The 15,340-nt window shown below is 52.2% G+C and overlaps 1 protein-coding gene across 1 annotated transcript; it reads right to left on the reverse strand.

Moving 5' to 3' along the window:
• Positions 1-4,990: 4,990 nt before the first annotated feature.
• On the reverse strand, positions 4,991-13,691 carry CFAP20 (cilia and flagella associated protein 20). Its single transcript, XM_044294405.1, has 6 exons — positions 13,005-13,691; positions 9,994-10,073; positions 9,557-9,668; positions 6,710-6,898; positions 5,212-5,322; positions 4,991-5,124 (listed from the first exon to the last, which is right to left on the reverse strand). Exons 1-6 carry the CDS (start codon positions 13,086-13,088, stop codon positions 5,119-5,121), a joined length of 582 nt encoding a protein of 193 aa, XP_044150340.1. The 5' UTR covers positions 13,089-13,691; the 3' UTR covers positions 4,991-5,118.
• Between the last annotated feature and the right edge of the window lie 1,649 nt (positions 13,692-15,340).

Consider the following 15,340-nt stretch of genomic DNA (forward strand, 5'->3'; position numbering starts at 1 on the left):
TTTGACTTCAGTGATCTTCCTTGTATTGAACTCCTGCCTGATATCCCGACTATTCTACAGCCTGCTGATTTTGTACCTTGCCGCCAGATCGTGAATGACCTTAGCCTGCCTGACTCTTCTCTGGATTTTGATTCTGAACTATTCGCCTGACGACGCTTTGCCTGGATCTCAAGCACACTATTTCCACTTCGGACACTACCTTTTACAGGTACCTTACACTACGTTCCTAGGATGAGATGTCGGCACTGTTCTACACTTCAGCTAAGAGGTCTCAGTTTATCACTTCGGCAGATCACTACGCTCCTAGGATGAGATGTCGGCACTGTTCTACACTCCAGCTGAGGTCTCAGTTTATCACTCCGGCAGATCACTACGTTCCTAGGATGAGATGTCAGCACTGTTCTACACTCCAGCTGAGGTCTCAGTTTATCACTCCGGCAGATCACTACGTTCCTAGGATGAGATGTCGGCACTGTTCTACACTCCAACTAAGAGGCCTTGGTTTATCACTCCGGCAGATCACTACGTTCCTAGGATGAGATGTCGGCACTGTTCTACACTTCAGCTGAGAGGCCTCGGTTTATCACTCCAGCAGATCACTACGTTCCTAGGATGAGATGTCGGCACTGTTCTACACTTCAGCTGAGAGGCCTCGGTTTATCACTCCGGCAGATCACTACGTTCCTAGGATGAGATGTCGGCACTGTTCTACACTTCAGCTAAGAGGTCTCAGTTTATCACTTCGGCAGATCACTACGCTCCTAGGACGAGATGTCGGCACTGTTCTACACTTCAGCTGAGAGGTCTCAGTTTATCACTCCGCTCCTAGGACGAGATGTCAGCACTGTTCTACACTTCAGCTGAGAGGTCTCGGTTTATCACTCCGGCAGATCACTACGTTCCTAGGATGAGATGTCAGCACTGTTCTACACTCCAGCTGAGGTCTAAGTTTATCACTTCGGAAGATCACTACGTTCCTAGGATGAGATGTCAGCAGTGTTCTACACTCCAGCTGAGGCCTCGGTTTATCACTTCGGCAGATCACTACGTTCCTAGGATGAGATGTCAGCACTGTTCTACACTCCAGCTGAGGCCTCGGTTTATCACTTCGGCAGATCACAACGCTCCTAGGATGAGATGTCAGCACTGTTCTACACTCCAGCTGAGGTCTCGGTTTATCACTCTGGCAGATCACTACGTTCCTAGGATGAGATGTCAGCACTGTTCTACACTCCAGCTGAGAGGCCTCGGTTTATCACTTTGACAGATCACTACGTTCCTAGGATGAGATGTCAGCACTGTTCTACACTCCAGCTGAGAGGCCTCGGTTTATCACTTTGACAGATCACTACGTTCCTAGGATGAGATGTCAGCACTGTTCTACACTCCAGCTGAGAGGCCTCGGTTTATCACTTTGACAGATCACTACGTTCCTAGGATGAGATGTCAGCACTGTTCTACACTCCAGCTGAGAGGCCTCGGTTTATCACTTTGACAGATCACTACGTTCCTAGGATGAGATGTCAGCACTGTTCTACACTCCAGCTGAGAGGTCTCAGTTTATCACTCTGGCAGATCACTACGTTCCTAGGGATGATGTCAGCACTGTTCTACACTCCAACTAAGAGGCCTTGGTTTATCACTCTGGCAGATCACTACGTTCCTAGGACGAGATGTCAGCACTGTTCTACACTCCAGCTGAGAGGCCTCGGTTTATCACTCCGGCAGATCACTACGCTCCTAGGACGAGATGTCAGCACTGTTCTACACTCCAGCTGAGAGGCCTCGGTTTATCACTCCGGCAGATCACTACGTTCCTAGGATGAGATGTCAGCACTGTTCTACACTCCAGCTGAGAGGTCTCAGTTTATCACTCTGGCAGATCACTACGTTCCTAGGATGAGATGTCAGCACTGTTCTACACTCCAGCTGAGGCCTCGGTTTATCACTTCGGCAGATCACAACGCTCCTAGGATGAGATGTCAGCACTGTTCTACACTCCAGCTGAGAGGTCTCAGTTTATCACTCTGGCAGATCACTACGTTCCTAGGATGAGATGTCAGCACTGTTCTACACTCCAGCTGAGGTCTCGGTTTATCACTCTGGCAGATCACTACGTTCCTAGGATGAGATGTCGGCACTGTTCTACACTCCAGCTGAGAGGCCTCGGTTTATCACTCTGGCAGATCACTACGTTCCTAGGGATGATGTCAGCACTGTTCTACACTCCAACTAAGAGGCCTTGGTTTATCACTCTGGCAGATCACTACGCTCCTAGGACGAGATGTCGGCACTGTTCTACACTCCAGCTGAGGCCTCGGTTTATCACTTCGGCAGATCACTACGCTCCTAGGACGAGATGTCCGCTCTGGTCACCGTTGTGTGTCCTGCTAGTTGGGAGAATGATTAACTGGAATGACAGGAAGAGGAGCAGAGAGGAGAACCTCTGCCCAGACACATCATCTGATTAAAAGAATGGCGCCTAGTGATTTGTTCTGTACTGCAAGTGAAACTGTCACATCCCATGCTGAATGCGGCAAACGGCATCTTAACAAAGCATCAGAAGGCATCTGCACGATACTGGACTACAAGCCAGATGTCCAGCTACAGGTGTCCACTGACCTCATCCCACCGCTGTCAAAGGCTAGCATGCAAGGTAGCAATGGAGGTCTGTCCTCTTCAGTGCCAAGTCCTGCTTTTGTCTCAGATGCATTGATAACTGGCGATTGGTCTGGAGCCCCCGTGGGCAGTGCCATGAAGAAGCCATCACATGGGAACATCACACCAATTCTACTCCTCAGATTTTGGGGTGGGGTGGCATAATGTACAGTAGTCAGACCCCCTCTAGCCTTCATTTTTAGGTGCAAACAGCTCAGCCTTACATTGATATGGTCGTGGAGCCAGTGGTCCGGCCATTTCACCCAGGAGCTGTTTTTTTTTTTTTTTCAGGATAACTCCAGCCTGCATGCTTGGCCTAAATGTGCCACCATGGCCTGCAGTGTACCAGACTTCTCTCCCATCGAGCACATCTGGGACCTCATTGGTCAGCAGTTGTAAAGGGAGCTGCCAGTAGCAGATCTTGATGATTTGTGTGCCCTAGTGCATTCAGCAAGGCAAAACATTCCCTCACTGATGGCTGCCAAGGCGTGGACGTCCATAGATTTGTACACTTGGCACTCATACTCCATACATCCAGACGCTGTGAATATTTTTTCTATTTACTTGCATACAATTAATATGTCTGCCGATCCTCTGATTTCCATAATTCCATGACTTTTTTCCTTCTTGGTGCTGCAATTTCAACGTTGAGGAGAGTAGTAGCAGAAATAATCAATTGTCACAACCAGACAGCTGAGAAGCTCTGAGAGGCCTTTCAGAACCTCCTCCTTGAGTTCTGTGTTGTGGTATTCAGCTCCTCCTCTCCTTAGCCTCTCTCAGCTGTCATGTGTTGGACTAATTGCTTCCCTTTAAATTCTTCCCCAGAAGGCTTTTCTGGGCGGCTTATATTTCTTCCTGGAGTATGTGTGCATGCCCATCTGGTTCTCCTCTCCTCTACAAAGTTAAGTGTTAAACTGTTATCTGTTATTTTCTGCTTGCTGGATCCCAGGTGACCCTGACTCCCTCCGTGTCTGGTGTAGGGAGCCGGTGGTCGTGTCCCCTCACTATTGTAGGGTGCTCAGGGGTTATATAGTCAAGGTACGTGGATATGCATACCTCCACCATTCGGATCTATGCATAGGCTAAGCAGCCAGGGAAAGTGCCAGGTCTTCTACAGGGGTCTCCCTTTTGTTCTTTAGCTGTTGGATCCAGCGAGTCATTTATGCATGTTGTTTTGCCTTGTTACCTGTACACATTCCGTGACATCAATGCAGTGCTCTTCAGGGCCCCCCCATTGACCCTCCTCACACATTCACGCTTTGGGCCAGTAACATGTCAGCGATGTCTTATCCTTGTGGAGTTGTGCATGTCTTAGGGCTCATGCACATGGACTTTTTTTAGTTCAGTATCCGTTACTTATACTGAACCTTTCATTTCAATGGGTCAGCAAAAAAAAAAAACTGAAGTGTCTTCGTATGCATTCCGTTTCCGTATTTCCATTCAAAGATAGAACATGTCCTATTATTGCCCGCAAATCACGTTCCATGGCTCCATTCAAGTCAATGGGTCCTCAAAAAAAAAAGGAACACATACGGAATGTACTCCGCATCCATTCTGTTTTTGCGGCTTTGGGCTGGGCCTAAAATTTCCATGTAATTACTGTATATGCCATACGGAAGAACGGAACCACTACTGAAATGAAAAACGGATCCATTAAAAACGACCCGCAAAACACTGAAAAAGCCATACGGTCGTGTGCATGAGCCCTTAAGGCTACGTTCACACTAGCGTTATTCTTTTCCGGTATTGAGTTCCATCACAGGAGCTACTAGTTTTATCCTAAGAGCGATCCGTTCAGAATGCATCAGTTCAGTCCCTCTTACGTTTTTGGGACGGAGAAAATACCTCAACATGCTGCAGTTTTCTCTCCGGACAAAAATACTGAACACTTGCCTGAATGCCGGCATTATTTTACATTGAAGTGCATTAGTGCCGGATGACACCAGAGCGACGGATCCGGTATTTCAATGCATTTGTCGGACTGATCCAGATCTGTCTGACAAATGCCATCAGTTTGCGGCCGGATCCGTCAGGCAGTTCCAGCGACTGAACTGCCGGAATCCTCTGCCGCAAGTGTGAAAGTACCCAAGCTGCATTTCCTGTGACATGGACTCGTTTTAACCGACTATGGTTTCCAACCACCGTCGTGGATGCTGGAGATGCCCCTTATTGTTCAGTCCCCGAGACCCGTGATGGGGCAGACGAGGAGAGGGTGTGCTACGGGCATGGGTCCAGTAGATGACACCCCATAAGTCAGTAACAGGACCCAGCATTCACTGCTGGACTGACATGACCCCCTCATCCACACTACAACCAGAACACGAGGCACAGGAAGACTCAAGATCATATTTATTACAAAAACTGAGGTTTTGGAAACATTTGATAACTTAGAATTTGATGGATGGTGGGAACTGCTCCATGTAGAAAACACTAACATCCTGGGAGAAGAAGGGACGGCACTCACTGCTGCAAGACACAAGAAGACAAGGGTCAGTGCACAGGACAACACAAGCTGCCAGGACTATAGCAGGTAAGTACAGCGGATGCACGCACTTTTGCCTTGTTCTGCACAGGTAGGTACAGCTTAAACTCTGCAGGGAGCTCATCTTCAGAATACAGACGATCTGAGAAATAAACTCGTCGAATTCTGCAGTTTGCGTGAATCTAAAACAATAGAAAGAGGTCACCACGATAAAGTGTATCACAATAGAGCAGTAGCAGCGGCCCAGTGTGAGCGGCAGCCTGGTGTGGGGGGGGGGGGGGGGTGGATGGAGTGTGAGCAGCAGTGGCCCGGTGTGTGTGTGGGGGGGGTGTGAAGTGCGAGCGGCAGTGGTTCGGTGTGTGGGGGGTGGAGTGTGAGCGGCAGTGGCCCTGTGTGTGGGGAGGGGGGGGGGGGGTCTGTGGAGTGTGAGCGGCGGTGGGGGGGGGGGGGGTGGTGGAGTGTGAGCGGCAGTGGCCCTGTGTGTGGGGAGGGGGGGGGGGTGGAGTGTGAGCGGCGGTGGCCCGGTGTGTGTGTGTGTGTGGGGGGGTATAGTATGAGCGGCGGTGGCCCGGTGTGTGTGGGGGGGTGGAGTGTGAGCGGCGGTGGACCGGTGGGGGGGGGGGGGGGTGGTGGTGGGTGGCGGCGGCGGCGTGTGAGCGGTGGGGGGGGGTGGTGGAGTGTGAGCGGCGGTGGCCCGGGAGGTGGAGTGTGAGCGGCGGTGGGGGGGGGGGGGGGGGGGGGGGTGGTGGTGGAGTGTGAGCGGCGGTGGGGGGGGGGGGTGGAGTGTGAGCGGCGGTGGCCCGGGGGGTGGGGGGGTGGAGTGTGAGCGTCGGTGGCCCGGTGGGTGTGTGTGTGTGGAGGGGTGGGGTGGAGTGTGAGCGGCGGTGGCCCGGTGGGTGTGTGGGGGGGGGGGGTGGAGTGTGAGCGGCTGTGGCCCGGTGTGTGTGTGGGGGGGGAGGAGTGGAGTGGACTGTGAGCGGCGGTGGCCCGGTGTGTGTGGGGGGGGAGGAGTGGAGTGGAGTGTGAGCGGCGGTGGCCCGGTGTGTGTGGGGGGGAGTGGAGTGTGAGCGGCGGTGGCCCGGTGTGTGTGGGGGGAGTGGAGTGTGAGCGGCGGTGGCCCGGTGTGTGTGTGGGGGGGGTGGAGTGTGAGCGGCGGTGGCCCGGTGGTGGGGGGGGGGGGGGTTTAGGTGGAGTGTGAGCGGCGGTGGCCCGGGAGGTGGGGGGGTGGTGGAGTGTGAGCGGCGGTGGGGGGGGGGGTGGAGTGTGAGCGGCGGCGGTGGGGGGGGGGGGTGGTGGAGTGTGAGCGGCGGTGGCCCGGGAGGTGGGGGGGGAGTGGAGTGTGAGCGGCGGTGGCCCGGGAGGGTGGGGGGGGAGTGGAGTGTGAGCGGCGGTGGCCCGGTGTGTGTGTGGGGGGGGTGGAGTGTGAGCGGCGGTGGCCCGGTGTGTGTGGGGGGGTGGAGTGTGAGCGGCGGTGGCCCGGTGTGGGGAGGAGTGATCATAGTGTAAACATCCAATTTACAGACCATAGACTACTGTGAACCCTCCACTGATAAGGTTCAAAAATCAAACCTGTACTCGAAGGGTTTCAATATAATTTGTGCCGTACGCCCGGCGGGTGAAGTCTGAAAGGTTAAACTGAATCTGGTTCCAGCCATCATCTAATCTCATGGGCATGGTGCAGATAAAAGGCTTCACTCGCGTCGTGCTCTGGTAGTTACTTGCCCGAAACCTCCGCCGCACATTCTTATCATCCAGCACCTGCAAAAATCAAGTAAACACTCGAGTCACCCTGCACTGAGAGAAGACTGCCCTCCCTCCCTCCCTGGTCACACTGGATCGAGAGAAGACTGCCCTCCCTCCCTGGTCACACTGGATCGAGAGAAGACTGCCCTCCCTCCCTGGTCACACTGGATCGAGAGAAGACTGCCCTCCCTCCCTGGTCACCCTGGATCGAGAGAAGACTGCCCTCCCTCCCTGGTCACACTGGATCGAGAGAAGACTGCCCTCCCTCCCTGGTCACACTGGATCGAGAGAAGACTGCCCTCCCTCCCTGGTCACACTGGATCGAGAGAAGACCGCCCTCCCTCCCTGGTCACCCTGGATCGAGAGAAGACCGCCCTCCCTCCCTGGTCACCCTGGATCGAGAGAAGACTGCCCTCCCTCCCTGGTCACACTGGATCGAGAGAAGACTGCCCTCCCTCCCTGGTCACACTGGATTGAGAGAAGACCGCCCTCCCTCCCTGGTCACACTGGATCGAGAGAAGACCGCCCTCCCTCCCTGGTCACACTGGATCGAGAGAAGACTGCCCTCCCTCCCTGGTCACACTGGATCGAGAGAAGACTGCCCTCCCTCCCTGGTCACACTGGATCGAGAGAAGACTGCCCTCCCTCCCTGGTCACACTGGATCGAGAGAAGACTGCCCTCCCTCCCGAGTCACCCTGCACCAAGAGAGGACTACCCTCCCGAGTCACCCTGCACCAAGAGAGGACTACCCTCCCGAGTCACCCTGCACCAAGAGAGGACTACCCTCCCGAGTCACCCTGCACCAAGAGAGGACTACCCTCCCGAGTCACCCTGCACCAAGAGAGGACTACCCTCCCGAGTCACCCTGCACCAAGAGAGGACTACCCTCCCGAGTCACCCTGCACCAAGAGAGGACTACCCTCCCGAGTCACCCTGCACCAAGAGAGGACTACCCTCCCGAGTCACCCTGCACCAAGAGAGGACTACCCTCCCGAGTCACCCTGCACCAAGAGAGGACTACCCTCCCGAGTCACCCTGCACCAAGAGAGGACTACCCTCCCGAGTCACCCTGCACCGAGAGAGGACTGCCCTCCCGAGTCACCCTGTGCTGAGAGATGACTGCCCCCCCACCCGAGTCACCCTGCACTGGCAAAAAAATTGTCTCCCATCTGTTTCACCTTGCAGTACAGTACCCCATATCTAGCCCTGTCTGTCAACTTGCAGTCGGAGGACATTGATCTACACCTTATCTCACCCTCCATTCCATGTCACCTTGCATTAGAGGGTCATCTACATCTTATATATTCCTCCTGCAGGAGAGATATTTACACTGCAGTACAGGATGCCATTTCTACCGCCGTCACCTTGGAGTCGTCTGCTCCTCCTCTATGTCTTAGATCTTCCTCCTAAAAAAACACTTGCAGAGGACAGATCTCCGAAGTAGGCACCTCACATATAAAGTCCATACACAGATGATGGAGGGCAGCACAAATGTAGCGCTTTCGCTTCAATGTAAAGATTTCGATCAAATGTTTCTGCCCAATATATTCTTTATCCAGCACGTGCAGCCCTCTACTTTATATGTTCCCCCGTCACCGAGGAGAAGACAACTCCACGTCACAGATCTCCCTCCTGTCTGTGGGCAAACACTCTACGTCACAGATCTCCCTCCTGTCTGTGGGCAAACACTCCACGTCACAGATCTCCCTCCTGTCTGTGGGCAAACACTCCACGTCACAGATCTCCCTCCTGTCTGTGGGCAAACACTCTACGTCACAGATCTCCCTCCTGTCTGTGGGCAAACACTCTACGTCACAGATCTCCCTCCTGTCTGTGGGCAAACACTCCACGTCACAGATCTCCCTCCTGTCTGTGGGCAAACACTCTACGTCACAGATCTCCCTCCTGTCTGTGGGCAAACACTCCACGTCACAGATCTCCCTCCTGTCTGTGGGCAAACACTCTACGTCACAGATCTCCCTCCTGTCTGTGGGCGAACACTCCACATCTTAGGTCACCCAGAAGAGGGAGGAGAAGACTCCACGTCACAGATCTCCCTCCTGTCTGTGGGCAACACTCCACGTCACAGATCTCCCTCCTGTCTGTGGGCAAACACTCCACGTCACAGATCTCCCTCCTGTCTGTGGGCAAACACTCTACGTCACAGATCTCCCTCCTGTCTGTGGGCAAACACTCTACGTCACAGATCTCCCTCCTGTCTGTGGGCAAACACTCTACGTCACAGATCTCCCTCCTGTCTGTGGGCAAACACTCCACGTCACAGATCTCCCTCCTGTCTGTGGGCAAACACTCCACGTCACAGATCTCCCTCCTGTCTGTGGGCAAACACTCCACGTCACAGATCTCCCTCCTGTCTGTGGGCAAACACTCCACGTCACAGATCTCCCTCCTGTCTGTGGGCAAACACTCCACGTCACAGATCTCCCTCCTGTCTGTGGGCAAACACTCTACGTCACAGATCTCCCTCCTGTCTGTGGGCAAACACTCCACGTCTTAGGTCACCCAGAAGAGGGAGGAGAAAACCACGTCACAGATCGCCCTCCTGTCTGCAGTATGTCACCCAGAAGAGGGAGGAGAAGACTCCACGTCACAGATCTCCCTCCTATCACTGTCATCCAGCAGTGGGCCAGACATGAGGACAGGGCACTCACCTGCACTTCAAAAGTGAAGTATTTCTTGAGGTTCTTGATGATCATGACCAGGAAGGGCAACTTGATGCCCAGGGTTTTTTTGGGGTCAGCTGGGCACGTGATATATGTGGTGCTGGAACAAGGAGAAGATTAGAGCTTATATTATAATATCTGAGGTGCACCCAACACACTGCTGTGAAAACCAACACGGCAGCAATGACGACACTGACCATTCACAGGTGACCAAGGGGAATCTTCACCCCAAACTGCTGGTCCTCAAAGACATAAAACCAGACCCTGAGGAATAAAACTGCCCAATGCTGATGTTGACCAGCACTCTGCCCCTCCAGCGGTATGAGGAGCCAACGTCTCTGGCTAGACGCCTCCAACAGCGCCATAGCAGTCCACCTTGAGAGGTTCTCCCTGCAGTGACCACCGCACTGGCCACAGCCACTCACCTGACATTGGTTCCCTCCACCTCGAGCACCAGGGACTGGATGTCATTGTCAGTTATCCTCTTGATGTGACCATTCCGCACCTGCAGATATAAGAGAAGGGGTTAAAGAGAGCGGGGGAGGGTCTCATGTGGACAGCAGCCTAAACTGTGTATATAGGAGCACACAACATGTATACATTAGGGCTTATACATGCATAAAACACACAGCACATACACCCAGTGCCCCCTTTATTAAAGCCCCCAAACCTCTCATGGTTGGAGCCCCCTAGTAAGGAGATTACACCTGTGGCCCAGTCTCCATGAGAATCCACATTAGAATAGGAAAATCCAGCGACAGGTGGTCCTGTGGATGATGGGGGTGAGAGGACTGCAGTTCTGGAGCTCCAACTGTGTTTGCATGACTATGGACAGGATATAAACCAGTGAGTACAGCTCTGGAGCTCCATCTAACTTGTCCAGACACTGAATCTGCCGCTTCTGACCATGGACATAACAGCAGATTACAGCTCTGGAGCTCCAACTGAGGGTTAGGATCCTCAAGGGTGAGAAATCCAGGCAGATGCTTCTCCATCATGTAATACAAGCAGGTGCCCGATTGGCTCTGAATTTATTCTGCAGCAGGACAACCACCCCCAACATCCAGCTAATGTCATAAGAACCATCTTCAGGAGTCCTGGAAGTGATAATATGGTCCCACAGAGCTCTGATCGCTCAACATCCCCCAGTCTGTCTGGGAGACAGAAGGATCGGAGCAAGCCTACATCCACCGGAGATCTGTGCTTAGTCCTCCAAGACCTCAGGGGCCTCATATATAGTCCAGAAATAACTCCTTTATTCACCCGGACACAATGTAACATGTTTGGCTCCATGCACCACCACAATGGATGCGAGATGAAGCGGACAAGATGTGCTTTACCCGCAGAGTGTCGGCTTTACCCGCAGACTCTCGGCTCTACCCGCAGACTGTCGGCTTTACCCGCAGACTGTCGGCTTTACCCGCAGACTGTCGGCTTTACCCGCAGGCTGTCGCACACACACACACATTACACACACAGGGGGCACACACACACATACCACACACAGGGGGCACACACACACATACCACACACAGGGGGCACACACAGGGGGCACACACACACATACCACACACAGGGGGCACACACACACATACCACACACAGGGGGCACACACACATACATTATATACAGGGGACACACACACACACACATTATATACAGGGGACACACACACACACACATTATACACACAGGGGGCACACACACACACATTATACACACAGGGGGCACACACACACACTATATACAGGGGGCACACACACACACTATATACAGGGGGCACACACACACACTATATACAGGGGGCACACACACACACTATATACAGGGGGCACACACACACACTATATACAGGGGGCACACACACACTATATACAGGGGGCACACACACACACATTATATACAGGGGGCACACACACACACACATTATACACAGGGGGCACACACACACACATTATACACAGGGGGCACACACACACACATTATACACAGGGGGCACACACACACACACACACATTATATACAGGGGACACACACACTATATACAGGGGACACACACACTATATACAGGGGACACACACACTATATACAGGGGACACACACACTATATACAGGGGACACACACACTATATACAGGGGACACACACACTATATACAGGGGACACACACACTATATACACACAGGGGGCACACACACACACATTATACACAGGGGGCACACACACACTATATACAGGGGGCACACACACACACATTATATACAGGGGGCACACACACACACACATTATATACAGGGGGCACACACACACACATTATATACAGGGGGCACACACACACACATTATACACAGGGGGCACACACACACATTATATACAGGGGGCACACACACACATTATATACAGGGGGCACACACAAACATTATATACAGGGGGCACACACACACATTATATACAGGGGGCACACACACACATTATACACAGGGGGCACACACATACATTATACACAGGGGGCACACACACACATTATATACAGGGGGCACACACACACACATTATACACAGGGGGCACACACACACACATTATACACAGGGGGCACACACACACACACATTATACACAGGGGGCACACACACACACACACACACAGGGGGCACACACACACACACACATTATATACAGGGGACACACACACTATATACAGGGGACACACACACTATATACAGGGGACACACACACTATATACAGGGGACACACACACTATATACAGGGGACACACACACTATATACAGGGGACACACACACTATATACAGGGGACACACACTATATACAGGGGACACACACTATATACAGGGGACACACACACTATATACAGGGGACACACACACTATATACAGGGGGCACACACACTATATACACACAGGGGGCACACACACACATTATACACAGGGGGCACACACACACTATATACAGGGGGCACACACACACACATTATATACAGGGGGCACACACACACACATTATATACAGGGGGCACACACACACACATTATATACAGGGGGCACACACACACACATTATACACAGGGGGCACACACACACACACATTATATACAGGGGGCACACACAGACATTATATACAGGGGGCACACACACACATTATATACAGGGGGCACACACAAACATTATATACAGGGGGCACACACACACATTATACACAGGGGGCACACACACACATTATACACAGGGGGCACACACATACATTATACACAGGGGGCACACACATACATTATATACAGGGGGCACACACACACATTATATACAGGGGGCACACACACACACTATATACAGGGGGCACACACACACTATATACAGGGGGCACACACACACACACACATTATACACAGGGGGCACCCACTCCCTCTCCCCGGGGGGCGCTCACCTTCTTGTCCCAGATCTGGAGCGGCTTGCTGCCGATGCTGTACAGGATGGACAGGAAGCCGGACTGGAAGGTGTTCTTGAACATGGTGTCTGCTCCGCTCTGCGCCTTTCTCCTCCGCAGCCGCGTTGCTATAACACGTCACTAGGCCGCGGTTGCCGGGGTGACGCCTCCTCCCTCCCCTCCCGTCGCCATGACAGCTGGCCCCGCCCCCGCCGCGCTTCTGTTTATAAGTACACAGTTCCGTCTCCTGGACACCGCCTGAGCTTGTAGACCGGAAGGGGCGGGGCCAGGAAGTCGTGCGGCCGCCATGTTACCTGAGGGCGATCCCTAATCAACAACCGCAGGACGCCCATTCACCCTCTGACAGCGGTCCTCAGGCTGCCTCTGCCCTATACACAAATACAGCGCCGGGATCCGTCAACAGCAGAGCGCTTCAGCAAGGGCAAATTCACCCGCTGCAGGGGTTAACCTGAAGTGATCTACACTGGAAAACTACTACCCCTAACTGGAGATCAGACAGGAGCGATCAGACAGAAGTAATCACCAGCAGAGATCAGTCAGAAGTAATCACCAGCGAAGATCAGACATGAGTAATCACCAGCAGAGATCAGACATGAGTAACCACCAGCAGAGATCAGACATGAGTAACCACCAGCAGAGATCAGACATGAGTAACCACCAGCAGAGATCAGACATGAGTAACCACCAGCAGAGATCAGACATGAGTAACCACCAGCGAAGATCAGACATGAGTAATCACCAGCAGAGAAAAGACATGAGTAACCACCAGCGAAGATCAGACAGGAGTAATCACCAGCAGAGATCAGACAAAAGTAATCACCAGCAGAGATCTGACAGGAGTAATCACCAGCAGAGATCAGACAGGAGTAATCACCAGCAGAGATCAGACAAAAGTAATCACCAGCAGAGATCTGACAGGAGTAATCACCAGCAGAGATCAGTCAGAAGTAATCACCAGCAGAGATCAGACAAAAGTAATCACCAGCAGAGATCAGTCAGAAGTAATCACCAGCAGAGATCAGACATGAGTAACCACCAGCGAAGATCAGACATGAGTAATCGCCAGCAAAGATCAGACATGAGTAACCATCAGCGAAGATCAGACAGGAGTAATCACCAGCAGAGATCAGACAAAAGTAATCACCAGCAGAGATCTGACAGGAGTAATCACCAGCAGAGATCTGACAGAAGTAATCACCAGCAGAGATCAGACAAAAGTAATCACCAGCAGAGATCAGACAAAAGTAATCACCAGCAGAGATCAGACAAAAGTAATCACCAGCAGAGATCAGACAGGAGTAATCACCAGCAGAGATCAGTCAGAAGTAATCACCAGCAGAGATCAGACATGAGTAACCACCAGCAGAGATCAGACAGGAGTAACCACCAGCAGAGATCAGACAGGAGTAATCACCAGCAGAGATCAGACAGGAGTAACCACCAGCAGAGATCAGACATGAGTAATCACCAGCAGAGATCAGACAGGAGTAATCACCAGCAGAGATCAGACATGAGTAACCACCAGCGAAGATCAGACATGAGTAACCATCAGCGAAGATCAGACAGGCGTAATCACCAGCAGAGATCAGACAAAAGTAATCACCAGCAGAGATCAGACAGGAGTAATCACCAGCAGAGATCAGACAGGAGTAACCACCAGCAGAGATCAGACATGAGTAACCACCAGCAGAGATCAGACAGGAGTAATCACCAGCAGAGAAAAGACATGAGTAACCACCAGCGAAGATCAGACAGGAGTAATCACCAGCAGAGATCAGACAGGAGTAATCATCAGCAGAGATCAGACAGAAGTAATCACCAGCAGAGATCTGACAGGAGTAATCACCAGCAGAGATCAGACATGAGTAACCACCAGCAGAGATCAGACAAAAGTAATCACCAGCAGAGATCAGACAGGAGTAATCACCAGCAGAGATCAGACAGGAGTAACCACCAGCAGAGATCAGACAGGAGTAACCACCAGCGAAGATCAGACATGAGTAACCATCAGCGAAGATCAGACAGGCGTAATCACCAGCAGAGATCAGACAGGAGTAATCACCAGCAGAGATCAGACAGGAGTAATCACCAGCAGAGATCAGACAGGAGTAATCACCAGCAGAGATCAGTCAGAAGTAATCACCAGCAGAGATCAGACATGAGTAACCACCAGCAGAGATCAGACATGAGTAACCACCAGTGAAGATCAGACAGGAGTAATCACCAGCAGAGATCAGACAGGCGTAATCACCAGCAGAGATCAGACAGGAGTAATCACCAGCAGAGATCAGACAGGAGTAATCATCAGCAGAGAT

Source organism: Bufo gargarizans, chromosome 5 (genome assembly GCF_014858855.1).
Source record: "Bufo gargarizans isolate SCDJY-AF-19 chromosome 5, ASM1485885v1, whole genome shotgun sequence".
Lineage (NCBI taxonomy): Eukaryota > Metazoa > Chordata > Amphibia > Anura > Bufonidae > Bufo > Bufo gargarizans.